The sequence below is a fragment of the Tetrahymena thermophila genome (genome assembly GCF_000189635.1).
Source record: "Tetrahymena thermophila SB210 genomic scaffold scf_8254450, whole genome shotgun sequence".
In the NCBI taxonomy this organism is placed as follows: domain Eukaryota; phylum Ciliophora; class Oligohymenophorea; order Hymenostomatida; family Tetrahymenidae; genus Tetrahymena; species Tetrahymena thermophila.
Genome location: NW_002476229.1, coordinates 30,439 through 49,991, shown reverse-complemented (window position 1 = coordinate 49,991; position 19,553 = coordinate 30,439). Strand labels below are relative to the sequence as shown.

The 19,553-nt window shown below is 21.2% G+C and overlaps 6 protein-coding genes across 6 annotated transcripts; 3 read left to right on the top strand and 3 right to left on the bottom strand. All coding sequences in view use genetic code 6, as the record gives it.

The window, feature by feature from the left end:
• Nucleotides 1-551: 551 nt before the first annotated feature.
• On the top strand, nucleotides 552-1,385 carry TTHERM_01248950 (hypothetical protein; the record flags this gene model as incomplete). Its single annotated transcript, XM_001029899.2, has 1 exon — nucleotides 552-1,385. The coding sequence occupies exon 1, from the start codon at nucleotides 582-584 to the stop codon at nucleotides 1,383-1,385; it is 804 nt and encodes a 267-aa protein (XP_001029899.1). The 5' UTR covers nucleotides 552-581.
• Nucleotides 1,386-2,175: 790 nt separating this feature from the next.
• TTHERM_01248940 (hypothetical protein) lies at nucleotides 2,176-5,983 on the top strand (the record flags this gene model as incomplete). Its single annotated transcript, XM_001029898.2, has 14 exons — nucleotides 2,176-2,232; nucleotides 2,291-2,364; nucleotides 2,517-2,603; nucleotides 2,717-2,806; nucleotides 3,222-3,311; nucleotides 3,417-3,506; nucleotides 3,662-3,751; nucleotides 3,867-3,956; nucleotides 4,597-4,686; nucleotides 4,861-4,950; nucleotides 5,052-5,141; nucleotides 5,260-5,349; nucleotides 5,612-5,701; nucleotides 5,902-5,983. The coding sequence occupies 14 exons, from the start codon at nucleotides 2,176-2,178 to the stop codon at nucleotides 5,981-5,983; spliced, it is 1,200 nt and encodes a 399-aa protein (XP_001029898.2).
• Nucleotides 5,984-6,712: 729 nt separating this feature from the next.
• TTHERM_01248930 (LITAF-like zinc ribbon domain protein) lies at nucleotides 6,713-7,792 on the bottom strand (the record flags this gene model as incomplete). Its single annotated transcript, XM_001029897.3, has 3 exons — nucleotides 6,713-7,173; nucleotides 7,297-7,441; nucleotides 7,508-7,792. The coding sequence occupies 3 exons, from the start codon at nucleotides 7,790-7,792 to the stop codon at nucleotides 6,713-6,715; spliced, it is 891 nt and encodes a 296-aa protein (XP_001029897.2).
• Nucleotides 7,793-8,669: 877 nt separating this feature from the next.
• Nucleotides 8,670-11,409, bottom strand: TTHERM_01248920 (hypothetical protein; the record flags this gene model as incomplete). Its single annotated transcript, XM_001029896.4, has 7 exons — nucleotides 11,201-11,409; nucleotides 10,992-11,142; nucleotides 10,757-10,937; nucleotides 10,663-10,689; nucleotides 9,690-9,851; nucleotides 9,560-9,631; nucleotides 8,670-9,499 (listed from the first exon to the last, which is right to left on the bottom strand). The coding sequence occupies exons 1-7, from the start codon at nucleotides 11,320-11,322 to the stop codon at nucleotides 8,670-8,672; spliced, it is 1,545 nt and encodes a 514-aa protein (XP_001029896.3). The 5' UTR covers nucleotides 11,323-11,409.
• Nucleotides 11,410-11,921: 512 nt separating this feature from the next.
• On the bottom strand, nucleotides 11,922-15,857 carry TTHERM_01248910 (hypothetical protein; the record flags this gene model as incomplete). Its single annotated transcript, XM_001029895.1, has 2 exons — nucleotides 11,922-13,656; nucleotides 13,711-15,857. The coding sequence occupies 2 exons, from the start codon at nucleotides 15,855-15,857 to the stop codon at nucleotides 11,922-11,924; spliced, it is 3,882 nt and encodes a 1,293-aa protein (XP_001029895.1).
• A 1,850-nt stretch (nucleotides 15,858-17,707) lies between these two features.
• On the top strand, nucleotides 17,708-19,510 carry TTHERM_01248900 (PH domain protein; the record flags this gene model as incomplete). Its single annotated transcript, XM_001029894.2, has 8 exons — nucleotides 17,708-17,821; nucleotides 17,885-18,038; nucleotides 18,097-18,156; nucleotides 18,213-18,370; nucleotides 18,559-18,756; nucleotides 18,821-19,068; nucleotides 19,124-19,371; nucleotides 19,431-19,510. 8 exons carry the CDS (start codon nucleotides 17,708-17,710, stop codon nucleotides 19,508-19,510), a joined length of 1,260 nt encoding a protein of 419 aa, XP_001029894.2.
• Nucleotides 19,511-19,553: the final 43 nt, after the last annotated feature.

Sequence of the window (19,553 nt, the reverse complement as noted above, 5' to 3'; positions counted from 1 at the left end):
AGACCTAACTTAAACATTTCAGTGATACATTGATATTTTTAATTAAAAGAACATTCATTATTTATAAAAATTATTATTAATTTGCTAATCTAATTTATATAATTCTCTACCTAATTTCTGTATAAAATTAATTTAAAATATTTAAATTTTATTTCAAAATAAAATGTAAAATTATAATTTAAAAGGAGGGTTTATTGTTAAATTTTTAAAATCCAATAAGATTAATTATCTTGATAAATTTTTTTGTTTTGTTTTTGTTTAGAAAAAAAATATGAAGAACACCATCTATCCTTATAAAATATTATAAAATTAATATCCAAAAATGAGAAATAAATATATGCATGTTTACATCAAATTATTTTTGAATTTATGTTTATAGCTAGCTTAATGATTGATTTACTTTAAAAAAATAATCCTTTCTTTCATGCATTTATTTATTTAACGATTATATATAAAAGAATAAATAGTATTTTGCATTTAGCTTTTATAGAATGCAAATTTAAAATTACTGAATTGAATGAGTGTATCAGTGTTTTTGTTGTAATTAAAAGATTTTTTTTAAAAGTATATCAAAAATAATTATGCAGTCAATAAGACTTGGGAATAATCTTTTTCAAAAGGAAAAAGTAATAAACGAATTACAGACGGAAAATGATTCAATTAAAGAGAGATTAAAATAGCTTGAAAATAAATGTTAGCAACTCGAATAAGAAAAGACATATTTTGAAAAAGCTTGCTTTGAATTTAAAAACTAATTGAACCTTTTATAAATAGAAAATTAGTAAACGCTGTTTTAAAACAAATAATTTTAAATGGAAATTGCTTAGCTTAAAGAGTAAATCAAGAAGAAAGATGAAGTCATTAATGAAAAAGATGAAAAAATGTTATATATCAACATGGATTTGCAGGAATTGAAAAGTCAAGGCAATATTCACACAAACAAGATTGAAAATTATTAATCAGAAGTAACCATGTAGGAGAAAAGAAATTTAAAACTAGAAAAGACAATTCAGTTGTTAGAAGAAAAACTTGAAGACAAAGAAAATGATATTCAAACGCTAAAAAAAAGTATTTAGTAAAAGGACAACCATATTTTCATTTTGCTCAAAGACAAAGAAAAAGCAATCAAATAAACTAATGATAAAGAAAATCCTAAAAAACCAATTATTTTAAAAAATACTTCTTAGGATAACTAAATTTCAAATTCAATATCTTCTTCACAAACAAGCACAGAAAACTAAATTAAATCTGAGGACCTAGTAAAAAGTTTAAAAAGTAAAGTCAATACCCTAACAAAATAGCTGTAAGAAAAAGAAGCTGAGATTAAAAAGATTAAAGATGAGAACTTTTAGCTCAGTACAAGACTCAAAAATACTAAAAGATGAATAAATAAATGAATGAATGAATGAATGAATGAATGTATATATGAATTAATATTGATTATTTATTAGAATAAAATTAAATTACTTTATATTTAAATACATAAAAAAGGTTGTTGTTTTATTAATAAATTATAAAACATATCATTTATTTTTTAATTAGCCAAAACCTATTAATTTTATTAATTTGTATTATCAAAAAGAGATGTTGTTGTACATTTTTGTAATAAAATAAAAGATTTATATATCTTTGTTAATTAATAAAATAAGATTTACCCTTGCCTTTCATATTTTATTTCTGAATTTCATATCTTAATATAAAAAGTTTTATTTTTAATTTGATTTTTTAACTTAATTCTACCAAAAACAAACAGACACGATACATACATATATACCCTGTATTTTTAATTTTTTTAGGATTATAATATATTTGATTAAATAGTTTATTAATATCAGAAAATGATGTAATTAGTTAAAACATAACTATTCTTCAAATTATTCTAATTATTTTATTAAATTTTTTGAAGATATTTATTTAAATAATTTTAATCATGAATTATACTTTAACAGATTTTAAAAGGAAAAAACACTAACAAGGTTTTTATAACCATTTCAAAATAACTGAATCAAGTCAGATTTTGTAAATAAATAATCAAAATAAACTATTATTATTATTATTATTATTATTATAAATAAATGTAACTTATTTTAATTATTTACTTTAATTGATGTTATTAATATTTGAGTGTAATTTAATTCAATTTTTTTACTCAACTAATAAGCAGATTAATTTAATATGGGCAATCAATAATAAAAATAAGAATAAAAACAGTATTATGATAACTTGAGTGAGGTATACTTTAATTATTTTCAAACTTAAGAAAAACATTTTCGTTATCGCTTAAAAAAAGTTCTTAAGTTCTTCGATGTTGTCTCATGTTGATGTTCATATTTATCTAGGAGGTTAAATGTTAGTCAGATTTGAGTATATTTTTATTACACTCAATATTTTAAATTATTTTAACTGTCTTATTGTTCTAAATAAATAAATTATTTTGCTCTGAAATTCTTTAAAAAATATTTTAATATTGTAAATTATACTTTCACTGAATTGAATAATTTATTTTATTTAAATAGTTGGCAAAAAATGAATACCAATTTTGATTCTCTAATATCTGCTTTGGTAGAGTGTAAAAATCTGAAAAGCCTAATACTTAACCTAAGGTAAATAAATCAATATAAAATATAAATATTTTCATAATTAATAAATAAATAAAATATATATTTTTAATTAAAATATTTAAACAATCTAAATAACAAATTCTTATGATAAAAAGGTGTACTGATATCAAAGAGCATAAAATTTAAAAAATTGGATAATCTTTAATGAATTGTACGAATCTCTAAAACTTAGAAATTAGCCTTGAGTAAAATATTTTTATTTTTATATAACTTATTCAAAAGTAAAGCCAAGAATTAATATAATTTTTGGTTTTTAAATCTCAGGATTATGTTAATATTATTAAATCAATAAGTAAATAATTGTGTATAATATGAGCAAAATATCAATGATAAACATTGATTAGATTTTGTAAAACTTCATGATTGCTAAAAATTTAATCAATTAAAATAAAATAAAATCTAATAAATAAATAAAAAAACTTTTTATAAGAGGATAGATTCGTAATCTAATTAATAATTAAAAATAAATAAACAAACATGCTTATTTGCTTAACATCTTAAAATATTTTACATTTTTATTGGGTAAAAAAAATTAATTTAAAAATATTTTTATGAATTAGTGTTTTAAAATTGATAATAAAATTAATTAAAAATAAATAGTTCAAACTAAAATCTAAGTAAAAATATATCAGATTTCGCTTTTTGCTTGGAAAATTGCTTAAGTCTTACAAATTTAACTTTAAACTTAATGTAAGAATTTTCTTAAAAATATATTTGTTTGGATCTTTGAGTTACTATTTTTATCTAATTTTTTAAATAAAAATCCTATTAATTTAAATATTTAATATGAATTAGGAGTAACTGCATAGGAGATTAAGGTACTTAGGATCTTGGATCAGCTTTTGGAAAATTAATCAATTTGAGGGATTTAAGAGTTAATTTATAGTAATATTAAATTACCAATCAATCTTTTATAAATAAATAGGATTTAAATTGAAATATTTTTATTTAAAATTTTAATTAAATTTGCATAAGTTATTTAAATTCATACTTATATGCAAATTCTAAATTAAATTAAAATTTTTATTACTAATTTATAGTGAAAATGAAGTTGAAGAGAAGGGTTCTGCTGGTTTAACCGTTGCTCTAAAGAATTGCCATTTTCTATCAAATTTAGCTATTTTTCTTGCGTATAAATTGATTTTGTGTTTTAAAAAATATTAATTAAATTATGAATTTATTTTTTTAGTTTTTATTTGTTTCTAGTGAAATATTTATAAATTTATTCATTAAAAATAATTTAAGAAATAATAAAATCGGAGCAACAGGTGCATTACTTTTAGTCCTTCCCTTAAAAAATTGTCCTAGGCTTTCTAATCTACATCTTGATGTTAGGTAATTAATTACATTATTAATGATAGTATAAAAATTAATCTAAACTCACAACAAATACTCAAACTGAATTAATAAAAAATATTTAATTTATCTCAAATTTTTTTGAATATAATGTACTCTAAATCTTCATTATAGTTAAATGCCTATCTAAAATAATCACTATTATTTAGAAAGATCAAAATGTCTTTGTTCAAATATTTTTTTAGTTTAAAAATGACCTTAATTGATGAGAATATAAGGTATGATATATATTAGAGCTTAGTGAAAAATTTATTGATTTAGCACTATCACAACTGTGTGGTCTTTAAAAATTAAAGATTGTATATAGGTATTAAATTTTAATAAAATAAATATGAAAAAAAAATTTATTTTATTTTATTTATCAATATCTTAAGAAAACATATAAAATACATAAATTATTTATTTATTGATAGAATGTCATTTTTAAACTGTACTTAATTAAAATTGTTTTTATTTTAATTTGTAAAATTTTTTGATTAAAAATTAATATTGAAGGTGAATGAGCTATTTTTATTAAGATAAATACTGTAAAATTATTTATAAAAAAATGAATTTTATAACTGTTAACCTAGTTTTAATTGACTGATATCTTACTTATTTAAATATTATAAAATAAAAGCAATAATCGATTGGGCATAAAAGGGATAAGTGATTTAGGCTTAGAGTTAATAAATTGCAAACAAATTACAACTTTGAATTTAAGTCTTTAGTAAAATGAATTCTTTATCTTTTATAAATATTTTAATTAAAAATATTAATTAAACCATAAACTTTCATTAAAATAATTCAAGTTAATTTTGTTATAAACTTATTTTTTTACCTAAAAATGAATAAATTCTTCTTAAATCAATTTTAAATTAAAATAATAAACTAATATTAAAAGAGGAAATTAAATAGGTCCTGATGGTTCATAACTTTTAGGCTCTGCCTTAGCATAATGTAATAGAATCACTAAAATTACAATCGACTTAGGGTAAAAATTATTTATTAATTAATTAATTTAGTATAAATTTATTATTTCTTCTTTATAAAATATTTTATAAACAATTTAAATTAATTTTAATTATAAAAAAGGTGGAATTAAATTGGTGCTTAGGGTGCAGTTGCTTTAGTTTCTAACTTGGCAAATAATTCTAACCTTTAATTCTTAAATCTCTAATTTATGTAATAATTTTTTGATTACAAAAAACTATTTTATAAGTTAACAAAAATTGTTTTTGCTTTAATTGTTGTATTTAATCGCATTAAATTTATTTATTTATTTACACTTAAAAATGCTTAGATGGAGTGAAATTGACAATTATGGAGTTGTTAACTTAGGTTCTGCTCTAGAAAGCTTTGATAATCTCACATCTTTGTATCTTAACTTAAAGTAAAATTTTTGTTTTTTTAAATTATTTATTTATCAAAAAAAAAATGTGTAAACATTTTAAATATAATTTTAGCTCTTGATATTAAATTAGAATTTAGAATTTATTACTGAGATATTTTTATAATATAGAAATTAATTAAATACAGCAAGCATAATAATTACTTACATAAATGCACAAACATTTTACAAATTCTATTAAATAATTAAATCTTTAATTTACTATTAAATTTATTTTTTTATTTATTTGTTAATAAAACAAAAGTGATAATTAAATTTTAGAGCAAGGTGCCTTACTCTTTGGTTAGCATTTAACAAAATGCAAAAATCTAAACATGTTGATACTATATATAGGGTTGATTTAAATTTTAAAAATAGTTATTTCATTATTATTTTATTGATATTTTCCTCTTATTTTCAAATACTTAATTTAGTTAATAAACTTTTTTCTAATAAAATATTAACAAATTTAAGTAAAAATATGAACAAATTAATTTTTTTACATTCACTTCATTGAATTAAGCGATTAATTTTTATACTATTTAAAAAATAAAGTCACTTTGAAAATAATTGGATACACAAGTTGCGAACTATGCTTTTAAGAACAAAAAAATTGGTCTAAATGGCTGCATATTGATTGTTTGAAGCAAAATTATTTTATTTAGTGAGAAATTTAAATAAAATATAATATTAAATGCTCTACGTTAACTGTGATGAATTATTTTTTTATATGATGTTTATAATTTTTACTTAAACATATGATTAATACAAATTTAAAAATAATTAATTGATTTTAAATTTAATATATGGTAAATACTCACATTATATTAAGACTGGTTTTTAATTTTAAATATTGATTTAACTAACTCTAATTTTTTCTTTGAAAAAGTGATTTTTAGACTCGCATTGATTGGTATTTGAATTAAAATTATTTAAAATTTTAAAAATTAATTAGCATGAGTAAGTAAGTCTTAGATTTACTGTATATTTATTTTTTTATATTGATTGATAAAGATATTTTAAAAATAGAATATATATTGATTATAATTTTATTTTTGAAATTTATATAGTTGTAATGAAAGATCTTATTTTTGACATTTATCAGTAAATTTAAGTATCATCTTAATATAGAGTGTATTTAGTAATTATAATTTTATCAAATTGACATAATTTCAATTAAATTTTTTAGTTAATTTAAAAAAAATGATTTGAAATGAAGTGAATAACTCCAAAAGACTTATTTTTGATATAAATACAAATTAATTATTTATTTATTTATTTACAAATTAGACCAAAAAACAAATTTAAGAATGACTTGTTATGTAAAAATTTAAATGGTTTATTTTAATAATTTATTATATTTCTATCAGTCAAATATTCCTTATTCATAGGCTGTTTATATTTTGTCTATACTTTCAATTTTTCTACCTGTTGGTTCAACCTTTATTAGATGCAATTTATGGAAACTTTTATCTGTTCCTAAAGACATAAATTGTGCCTTGAATTTTACTACATCTAACTACTATAGATTTTTAATCACATCAATATTGCTTTAGTGTGTTTCTCTATCTACTTACAATACGATATCAAATGTTTCAGAGTCTGAATCAGTAGGATCCATTTTAATTTTTAAGTAGTATTCCTTAATCCAATTATTTAAATTAGCAGGACACTCTTCCCAGCATGATAAAAACACGCCTTCCCAATTAATAATATTTTAAAAGTAGGTTTGCTAAAAGTGAGAATTTGCTCTCACAGAATTATCTTAATACACTCCAGACCCACAATCTTTCAAATACTAAGTCCATGTATTATCCAATTGTTAATCTATTTATATTTGAATTATTTACAAATTAAATTAAACAATTATCTATAAATCAATCAATCAATCAATCAATAAATTTATATTTTTTATTAGCATATTTTTAAACTTTTAGTAAAATGTATTACTTGTTATTTACTGCTCTTCAATAATGGCAGGAGTTTCTTTTGTCAACTAGCAGTAGGTAAATATAATAACAAAAATAGCTAGAATGGCATAAGCGTATTTCCTTGAAACAATAAATGCAAATGTTCCAAATCTAAAGTTCAAAATCTATTGAAATATATTGAATAAAAGAATGTTATTAAACTAAATTAACGAAAATGAATTGCTAAATACTTAATCATTTATTGAAGGTAAGCTAAATAAATCATGTTTTTCTATTATTTTATCGCAATCGTAACACCTTTTAGTAACCTATTGAGTAGCTGAGACTATAATTGGAATGACAAAAATAGACCAAAACTAGAAAAAAAATAATGAAATAATCGAAAGCACATAAGTAGCAACTGATGCTTCCTTTTAAAATATTGTTTCACTTCTAGAACCGCATTATGGACATTTTCTGTCCCTCACCACTTGCTAACTATTTGTTAATTGCTAAATCTATTGAAAATCTTCCATTTTTAAAAATTGATGAAAACTAGCAAACTGTGAATTATTTGTTAATTTATTAATTCTATTAAACCAAATAATAATATTTAATATCTAGTCCCAATTAAATATTAATTAGTTAGTGATTTATTTTGCAAGCAAATTTCCAATTAAATTTATTTTTGAATAAATATCTTCTATAAATTAAATTAAATTAGATAGATAAATAGATCGATATATAGATTGCCAACACATGTGAACATAACACAATACTTTACGTGTTAAATCCTATTAAAAAATTAATTCACATTTACCATTTTATTTGTCTAAAAATATAATAGTCGACGAGTTTCAAATTATCATTTTTGGTATTTTATAAATTTATTTTATCATATTGAAATAGGTTTCAACTAAAATTCTTATTTTTTACAAAAAAATTTAGTCTTTAAGGTCTCTTTATCAACTTAAAATTTAGTTTTAATTTAGAATTATAACAAGCATTTATTTTATAAGATAAAAAAAAAATACTCAAGCATGAACAAAAAGTATTTTAATTTAAAATTTGTTTCATGGTTTGCAAAATATATTTTTCATTTTTTTAGAATAAATATTTTTTTTGTTTTCAAATGAATAAAATCATATTTATTTATTTATTTATTTATTTATTTATTTATTCCTTTTTGGATAATTAATATTATAAAGTTAATTTTAGAAGTACTAATTGAAGTAACTTATAAATGAAAATAATTATTTTTAATCAATTTACCTTAAATTTAATAGTTTAATTACAGTAAATTTATTATTATTTTAATTATTTAAAAGTAGAACGAAGGATTAAATTTGATTAATATTATTATTTAATTTTAAATTGATAAAATACTAAAGATTATATTGTATAGGTAGGTATTCAATTATTAGTTTAGTAATTTTAGTTATTTTAATTTTCTTGAGATAGCATAAAGTTATTTTGCAAGTTAACAGACATTAGCTGCTGTTATTATTCTTTCAATTTCTAAATTTTTCTAACAGGAATTTAAGATGATTTAATAAGTCTTGGCTTTCTAATCATCCTTACTTTACTATTTTGTTTATCGAATAATCCTTAATTACTATTTTAATTAGTTATATAAGAATAAAAGTTTTTATTGAACACTGTGCTATTTTACACTAAACCTTAACTTAACTTTTGCTTGTAACTATTCAGTTCATTTTATTAAATAAAATTTTTTTGGATGTTAGCATTTATTTAATCTATTTGATCAAGTTCATCATTCAGTGTGTAGAGATCTTATTAATTAGAATTTTGTAAATTGTAGTTTTAAGGCTGATTATTTGAATCTACTCCATCAAGATTAGTCATAAATAAATCGTTATATTATTACTAATTAATTAAATCGTCTTAATATTTATTTTATATTTATTCTGTTTTATTATAATCTAAATAATTGTTGTTATATTTATTATATCTTTCTTTCTTTTCATTATCATGCCATTCTTAATAAGTAAAAATCTAAGTTATTTCTTAAGAAGCCTTTTCAATTTCTTTCTTCAAACTATGATGTTTGTATTTCCCAGTTGAAATCATATTAGAAATTTTCATCCTCATATAGTTATCTCTTTCTGAAGCTTGCTTAAATATTCTTTTATGTTTCCACAATTTAACAGAATCATCAAAACTAATTAAAAACTAAACCAATATATTTTCTTAACATTAAGCATTATTACAGACAATCATACCTTAAAAATGTTTTATTAATAAATTTATAATCCATATTAATTATTATTAATTTAAATTACCAACCCCAGATTCTTACAAATCGACTTGAATAGGACTATTACAACATTTACTAAATGGGATCTGCTCAGGATCTTTAAATTTAAATAAAAAATATAAAAATAAAATAAAATAAATAATTAAAAAAATTACCTTCAAAAAATATAACAAAATTATTTGTGTTCTATCTTTAGCAAATAATCAGATTAAAAATAAACAGTGGTATTTCATTGAATATCTTAGATATTATTTAAAATATAACTTATATTCTAGCATCATCGCTGTCAAGCACTTTAGCATTTTATGGGAACTCAACTATTAAAAAGAAAATTAATTAATTAATTATCAAAGCAATTTCTTTCATAATAAATTCAAAAATATCTAAAGTATTTTTTATTAATTGCTTCTCATGTTATTATTTTAAATTGAAAAATTTAGATATTTTTTATTATTTTTAGTTTATTTTTAATAGCTGTTGAAAAATCTTATTGTTTCTAAATATTGATTAGAATCTAATTTGTAGATATTCCAAGATACATCTGAAGTGTTTAAAATTAAAAGAAAATTCAATACATTAAATTTAAAGACCCTCCAAATGCATCTTTGTCAAAAAAAACATTTCAATAGTTAAATTAATGTTAAAATAATATCAAATGTATCTAAATAGTTTTTGAAAAATATTTCAAATTTTTAGGAATATCAAATTATTAGTTTAAATCAAAATAATTTAAAGAATCAAGCTGATTGATGGATGTATGTGATATGCTTTAAATAATATTGAAATTAATAGCAATTATTTAATTTTCAAAAATCTATTAAAATATTTTTGAGGTTTCTAAAACTGATAAAAAATCGTCTTATTTATCATCTCCATATTTTCTAAATATTAATTAGTATCTAGCATTTTTGATGTATCTAGAGCTAAAAACATCCAAAAAAATTAGATAAATATTAGCATTAATTTAGATTTATCTTAATATAAAATGAATTTCTCATTTATTCAAATTCCAGTGATGCTTTTAAAAAGCAAAATTCCTTAAATTAAGCTTTATAAAAAGTAGAATTTCTTTAAATCGATTGATTTGATATTTTGTTTTAATTTTGTGAATGGTATGAAGTGAATTACCTTATTTCAAAAGGTGTCTTAGCTTTGCTTTTTTTATAATAAATAAAAAGTTTTTACTTGATCAAATTTAACGATTAAATAATTAGTTGCTTACTCTTTGAAAAAAATATTTAGGGGTAAACAGAAGATTCTGAAACTAAGATTTTTTCTTGAGGCTATTTTTGATTACCCTGCTTTTATTTTTGCTTTGTAAGACTTTCTAGATTTATTTATTTGGCTTGATTTAGACTTTTACTCCTCATTTTTACTGAAATTTGATTGCTTTGCTTTGTGATCTATTTATGAGATTATTCAGTTCAAAAATAATGTTCTTTCAAAATGAATTTTACTGATTAAAGCTCTTGATAGTAGTTTTTTCTCGAATTTTAATCAGTTGTTTATGGTCTTATGCTGATCCACGGATCTTCATCTTATTTTAACTATATTTTCCCATTATTTATTTTACCGTAAGGGTAGTTAGAAGGATTGAGTACAAGGAATCTGTGTTAATTGTGATAAAATGCATTTAATTAACTTTAATATTCACAATTTAATTTACCTAGCCACTTTCGAATGCAGAATTTATTCATTTTAGATTTGCGGTTTATAATAGCTTTTATCTAACGAATCTATATTTTGTTTATAATTCCCTTTTTGTATTTCAGAGACAAACTATCTCATTTCTATATTATTTTGTATTATTCGTTCAACCTCAAACAAACTAAATTTCTGTTTTAATCTTTTTACTTTTAAGAAAAAGTATTAATTTTAATATTCACGAATAAATAGATTACCAAAATACACTAATTACTTTTTTAATTATGTATGATCATAAACTAGTTACCATCAACTTGCAAATTTCTGTAAATACTAATAAGCAAGAGTGATTGATACAAATGTTGACTTATTATTATTAAATTGTAATTATTTAATAATAAATAAATATATGTTGAAAATATTTGTCCTATTGTAAATCTTTTAAAAAAAATATTATTAAATATAATCATTTTTATTTTTTAACAAAAATTTTTGCTAAATAACTTTAGTTTTTTTAAAAAAACACTATAAATAGTTATTAATAACTCTTTATTATATATCTTTGAAAATTATATATTATGAACACTTGTAATAAATTGTATGAAATGATAACAATATATAAATAGGTAGATCTTGATTATTTTATATAATTTAAACAATTATTTATTAATTTATTAGTTTTATTTTATAGATAATAATGATTTATTTATTTATTGATATTCATGATATAAATTTTTTCAATTTCAGTGTATGTTTTTCATGAAAATAAAAGAAAAGTTTTTCATTTTCCCTCTTTGATTATTGTTGTTTGCATTGTTATTACTTTAGGAGTTATTGACGTTATTTGTATTGCCAGTATAAATATCTGTTTAGCAGTTGTTGTTTGCCGGTTGCTCTTGCAATTTAATTCTTACATCTCTTATATTGGTTTTTGGTTGATTTCTTGAAGTTTGAACTTAAAGATTACTGTTACTATAATTTTTTAGCAAACTGCCACTACTTTTATATGAGTTCATTTTGTTTTACTGCATTTACTCTTATTATTTTTAAATGACTTAGTTAATTATGGATTAAGTTTATTAATCTTTTAATATATTTTGGTTCATTTTCAAACCAGCAATAGCGTTCTATACTTGTTATGTTAATCCTTGTTATTATGAAGGAGTCTTCTAAATAGTGTTAGTATTGTTGCTTATAGAAAATATATTGTTTTAAGGGTTTATTGTTGAGTTTGTGTTAGAAGCAGTTGTTGTAGTTGTTGCAACAGTCGTAGTTCCATTGTTGAAATTGCTTGAACTAATATTGCTAGTGTTATTTGTTTAATTACTTATTACTGCTTATTGAGTTTTCGTTATATTTTGCTGTTTAACTTTTGAGAGTGAATTATTCTGTTTATTGGAAGAACTTTGGTTGAGTTTAGAACTTGAATTGTTAGAACCTTATTTTTAGCTGAGAAGAGCTGAAATCTACTTATTAGCCTATGATTGAGGTGTGTGGGGCAGATTGGCAGTGATTTTGTTGTTAGAATGTTGTAATAAGTTATTTTAAGAGTTTTAAGTTAGCAAATGCTGGGGTTTAGAGTTGCTTTGTAATTTTTCCTTGCTTTACGATTTATTAGTAAGTTATTTAGCAGAAGAATTTCTATCCAATTACTTTGAAGATGTGCAATTATTGCTGTTGTTTTGATTGTTATTTTTCAAAGACGATTACTGTTCTCTAAATTATTTTAAATTTTGTATTTATTAAGAGCTATTGTTGTTTACACTGATATTAACGTTGGTATATAAATTATTTGTATTATTTGCTTTTTTTGTTTCGAAACTTTTAGATGTATCATATTTGTCTTTTCTCTAAGTATTTCTAGAAGATAACGAACTAGGATTTCCCATCATATCATTTTGCTAAATAATTGTTTTAAGCTTTTGAATTATATCATTTGATGTTGTTTTTTGTTATTGAGGAATCGTTCTTTTTTCGTTGCTTCTGCTTGTGCTTTATCTTAATTTTTCATCTAAATTTTATCTCATTTTCATGATTCTATTTTGTAACTCAATATCTTACTGTATCCTTGATCTGTTTTCATAATTTTAATTTTTCGAGGATGAAGACGTTATTGTTTACTCTTACTAGGTGTTCATTGTTAGATTGAATTAGGGAATTGAATCCTATAGCAATTCAACCTTACCTTTTTTGTTGTCATGATTTAATTTTTAATTATTTGCAAAAGACTAATCGCTATTCTATTTGAAATTGTTATTGCTCATAAACTGTGATTGGTTTACATTCTTGGTAGAAACATTATTCGATGCAATCAAAGTAACTGCATTTATAGAATTGTTGATATTAACTTAAGGCATCCCAGGAACATTAGCAAAAGTTTGATATCCTGATTTTTCTAATAACTAATTAACATTTAAAAATTAGTCGTTATTCTGACTACTTTCTAATTGAACATCTAATAATTTGCTATCCTATTATCTAATTGAAATAATTTTAATAAGAAATAAGTTTAAAATAAATATAAAATCTTACTTATTGCTGAGGGTGAGATTGTTTATCAAAGTGTTGCAGCAGCTCTAAATATTATTAAAATTGTTCTTCTGTAGCTATGAATTGCTATCTTTTTTCCATCTTTCTGTCAGATAATAATTGTTAGAGGCCACCTATTATGATTAGTTGATGCTTTTGTTCTGATTGTCGAACTAATTAGCACTATTTGGCTTGCTTAGATTGCTTTAGCTGTTCTATGTCTGCAAAATCTATAAAAACTGCTAAATTTGAGTGCTCTTCTATTCGATAGTTGGTTGTTATAACAATTATTGTTAACTTTATTACAGCGAAATCTAATTTTGTTGATTTAAAACAGGATTGATATTGTTATTATTAACATTAATGTTATTTGTATTAGAAACTCTCCCAAGACTAGAGCTTTAAAAATTTTATTAGAACTAAGGTTAAATAAAATTATTGGAATTTAAATTAGAATTTTAGTTGCTTGCTCTTAAATCAGAGAAACTTTTAGTTTGGTCATTCTTTTTTAATGTCTTACTGGTTGTATTGGAATTATTTAAATTATTATTATTATTATTTTACATTGTTTGCTTGTTAATTTGTTAATTTTATTAAACTTTCAATTTGCTTTGGCTATTGCTTGAGGCTGATATAGGAGGATGTTGCTACTGTTTAATAAAACCAAAGTCTTAGATAATAGCATGATTTTAAGGCACGTTACTAATGTTATTAGAGCTAGTTAGATTAATATTTTGGTTGCTATTGTTAGCATTTTGAGCTATGAAAGAAGTAGAAGTATTTATGTAATTATTATTTTTAATTTAATTATTTAAATTTCTTTAGGATAAACAAACTTTCATGTTTCTCTGCTAGGATTAATTTTATTATTGCTGTTATTAGAATTATTGGTGAGATTTTTATTATTGCAATGTATTTTATTATTATTAAGAAATTTATTACAGATTTTATTGCTTTTACATTTGTTGTTGGTTGAATTACTACTTTTGTTAATTTGATGAATTCGTTTGCATTTCAGATTATTGCATGTTGTTTAGATACTGATTTTGCATTTAAACTGATTGATTATTTTACTGCTGAGATTAATTAGCTGACCTAATTGTGTGTATGTTTAGCTACTACAAAGGTTTGGGAGTGTTTTATTCGTTTAAATTGTAAGTTTCTACATTTATCAAAGACACTAAAGAAGATTCGCTATCAGTAGAACAATTTGAATCTTTCGGAAACCTATAAATTTAGTTTATTTCTGATTTTTGGTATCTTCTCTCGATTTCTACCTTGAAACTTTCTTTAATTTGTGGGTTTTATTGAGGCTATTCATTGAGTTGGTGAATATTTCCATTTGTATTTTTTTAATCTCTGTCAGTAGATTAAATGTTATTGAATTCTTCTTTTAAATTACAGCTTGCATTCAGATTTGAATTTTGTTCAAAATTTTTGCTTTTTTAAATTTGTTCAGCCAATAAATAAGACTACTTATTTTAGTTTTAAAAATTTTAAGTAGAAAATTATTGCTAAGGAGCGTTGCAGTATTCATTATAATTTTGTAAATTCTATAACATCTCATTTGGTTACTGAAACTGTTGCTTTTGAAAACCTTTTTAATCTATTTTTTACATATGCTAGTAGTTTTCTTTTTTTGGCGAATTTGAATTGGGTTATTTTCTATTTTATTCTTTTTCTCTGCTGATGCTTCTTAAATCTCGTTAACTTTAATTGATATACCCCTATTGCTATTACTAACTATCATTAACTTAAGTGTTTAATTTGTTAAACGAATTAACTAAATTTGCTGCTACTTTATTACTTTGGTCTTTGATCGAGTAGCTATTGTTAATATTATTTATATGATTATTGTTACTAATATTATTGAAATATGAGGGAATGAGCTCTTTTGAAGAATTAATTTCTTTGTTAAACTAAGGAACTGGCTAATTATTATAGGATTTAATAGCATTTGCATTATTTATCATCGCAATCTATTGCTTCATTTACTATTAAAGCTACATGTTCTATAATAAAAAAGCCTAGTTATATTATAAATTTGAATTCTAAACGTGTTGTTCATCTTATTTAGCTACTTAAGTTATTTAAAAATTTTTAAACTCCGTGCTTTGTAAAATTTTAGAAAGTTGCTCTTTTCTATCCATAATTATTGAAATGCTATAAAATTAAATTAATTGAAACTCTATTAAGATATTAAGTTTAAAGTGTATTCTATTTATTTATTGGTTGATTGAATAACTAACTCCTTGCTATCTGCTATCTAATTAATGAATGCTATATTTTTAATAATTAATTAATGATCAATGTTCAAAGCGATATCAATAAATAAGTAAGTAAGTAGCTCTCTAGAACAAAAGATAGAATGAATTGACTAACTTGCAAAGAAGCGTACAAACTAGCTAGCTGAAATGTTTAGTAATAAATAATCAAAGATAGAATCTATGAAATTATTTTGCAGTTAATTAAATCCTAGATACTCTCTTTTATTTTAATAGTTTATGAAAATAACTAGTTAGTTGTCTGTCTCTTTTTTTACTGCTATTATATTAATTGTGTTTTAATCAAACCTATTCAATTTCTTAATCAACTTTTTTATTATTCATTATTAAAATATCTATCAAAAATATTTAATTTATTATATTTTGAATGTTGTTTATCTTTTTATCATTCCATGCATTCCAAAATCAAAAAATACAAAAAAAAACAAAAAAATCACATATTTAAACCATCTTCTCTTTGATATTCATTTTGTTTATTCATAATACCAGCTATTTTTTTTAATTTAAAAATTTAGTCTATTTTTTTTTTTTGAGTTTTTAAAGATTTTGAATTTCTCAAACAAACAGTTTGTAATTAAATTTTCTTTTATTCTTTTAATAAGCATTTACTAACAAATCAATTTATATACTAACAAATATATAATCTGACTCTTTCATTCTCATCTCTAAAAAAATTTTATTATACTTGCATATCAAATTAATTGATTATTCTTTAAATTTTTTTTGAACTTTTTTATTTCTTAATAAAAACCCTACTTAAAATGTAAATCGGTTGCTTAGAATTATTAACTAATAATAAAAAGTATTTTTCAAAGATATTTTCTAATTAATATATTCAAATTATATAATAATTAGAATAAAAATTGGCTTCAAAATATCTTTTTCTAATTAAGTATTATCAAATTTATAATAATATTAATTAAATATTACTCTTTTCCTAAGTAAGTTTTTAAAATAAAAAATATTATTAGCTAATAAACTATTATTTAATACTTTTTTAATACATTCTAGCAATAAAATAGCAATCATATAAATAAATTTTAATCAGAAATCAAATTAAATAGAAATAATCTATTTAATAATTATTTTTAATTTATTATCATTCACTTTTTTATGATTCATTTCATTAAAATTTAAATGAAATTTTACTAAATACTGTAAATTTTCATTAATTAAGGCATTCCCTAAGTATCTTTTTTGCCCAAAAATAAGTGCCACACCATAATTGAAAAAACAAATAATTTAAGAAAAAAATGCCTTAATTAAAGAGCATTAACAGTATTTAAGAAATATTAAATTTCTTTTTCCAATTCTTTCTTTTGATTATTGCTTAATTATTTTATATTAAAATTGTATAATTTATATTTAAAATAAGATTTATTTTCAAATAACTTAAAAAATTTAGAAATAAAATTGTAATTATACACTAAATTTAATTATCAAACATATTTTAGAGTTATCAGGACCTATTGATTTGAATATATATATTGTTTTAAGTAGAATAAAATGAATTTTTCTAACTAATTAAATAGAAGATTAAGTAAAATTTAGGTTAGCACAATTCTAAACTGAAAACAAAGACCAAGCAAATTCTAATTAATTGTTTATAAAATAATAATTTACCCCTATTTTTTTTAATTAAGAAATTATATTAGAGTTAAGTAATATTAAAGCTTAGCATAAATAAATCATTATAAATTGAAATTATTTAAGAAATGAGCTGCGAGTTGTAAAAATTTAGGAAAGGATACATCGAGAAAGATATTCCTATGAAATAATTTGATTTTGATGAAAATGATAGCTCTTCTTTTTTTGATTATGAGGATTAAGTATTCATTTACATTTTTTGAGTAATTATATTACTTACTGATTGTTATTTACTTTATAAGTAGCAAAATGGATTGGAAACAGCTGATCAAAGCATACAATTAGATAATTTTAATGACTACTCAATTGAAACCTAAGAGAAAATCATTTTTATATATCCTCCTTAGCTTAAAAAGAATAATAATACCTCTGTTTTCAATTAAAGAAATGTCGCTTAAGGTATTACTAACTAATCAAAAAATAAACTAAGACTGATAATAAACTTTTTATTAAATAGAGCAATTATAGAGCACATTCATAAGGTCTTTTCCAAAAACAAATAAAAAACTATTTAAGCGTACGTAAATTATATCAAGATTTATCTAAACTTTTAAAATATTGTTATAATATCAGCCTTGAGATGCTGTTTTGAAAGAGAAGGCTAACTTAAATATAAAAAATAGGATGTTTATTGCTAAGTAGAAAATAAACAATTTACTGTTAAAAATACAAAAGAGTCTAAAGAGATTATTATTTGCATCAGATTTGATATTTTCCCTTCTTCAGTTAAAGTAATTCATCCTTATTTTACCTATTACATGAAAGAACGAAAAAGACATTATTTAATTCAAATAAAATATATTTAATAATTATGCAAGTCATTCATTATGTATTCAAAGTCTTAAAAAATTTGCTTTCTTTAATTACATCTTTTGAATATATTTTTTAATAATTTTTAATCAATCATTTTAAATATAAGATAGTCTATAATCCACAAGGGAAAGCCCTCTTTTTGAGAGTGCAGATTCTAACTCCTAATTTGCTGGAATATGATTTTTATCATCAAGATTCTAATGAAATTCAAAATTGGTTCAAAGATCTCAATTATCAAATACTTGTTTAATTAGATTAAATCAATTTAAAACCAGAATACTCTTTGATTGATAATTTTTAGAAAGTAAATATGATAATTCAATCTTTATTTATTTATTTATTTTTTAATGTTTAAATTTTTAATTTAGAAAGTATTTATTACTGAATAAGAATTTCTTTCTGATGCTGATTCGTTAGATTTAGTTTTTTTTGTTGGAAAATCTTTTGGTTCAAAAATTACTAGAGTTGTCAGTTTTAGCGAATATGATCACGTAGCTTTAATTTTAAGAGGAGCTAACGACTAAATATTTTTCTTTGAAGCTGGATAAAATCATGGTGTCTCTTTATACAGTTGGGACAAATTTAAAAATTATAATTGGAGAGATTTTTATAAATTGTAAGGAAATTTTGTTATGATAAATATTTTTAAATTTTCTTTAAAAAACAAAAAGCATTGTGTTTAGAAAACTCCATTGTGAAAGAACAAATCCTATGATAGACAACCTTGAGAAGTTCGTTAAATCAGCTGCAGGTAAAAGCTATGAGCTAAGTTTGTCAAAATTATTTAAAAAAAAAAGCTTTGTTAACTAAATTGAATCGGAAGAAGGCAGAACATATTTCTGTTCTGAATTAATAGCTGCAGCCTATAAGAGAATGGGTTTACTACCTAAAGATATATCATCAGCTTAGTATTGGCCTAGTAAATTATTTGAAAACAAAAGAAATGTTTCTAAAATGATATTTTATTTTGTTATTTAGGAAATTTTACTGAACAAGGATAGATTAATCTCTAAATTGAAAATAGCTATTTATCTGAAGAAAAAATCATTTATATTTGAATTAAAAAAAATTACAATTTTCAAAAAGGCTTAAACAAAATAA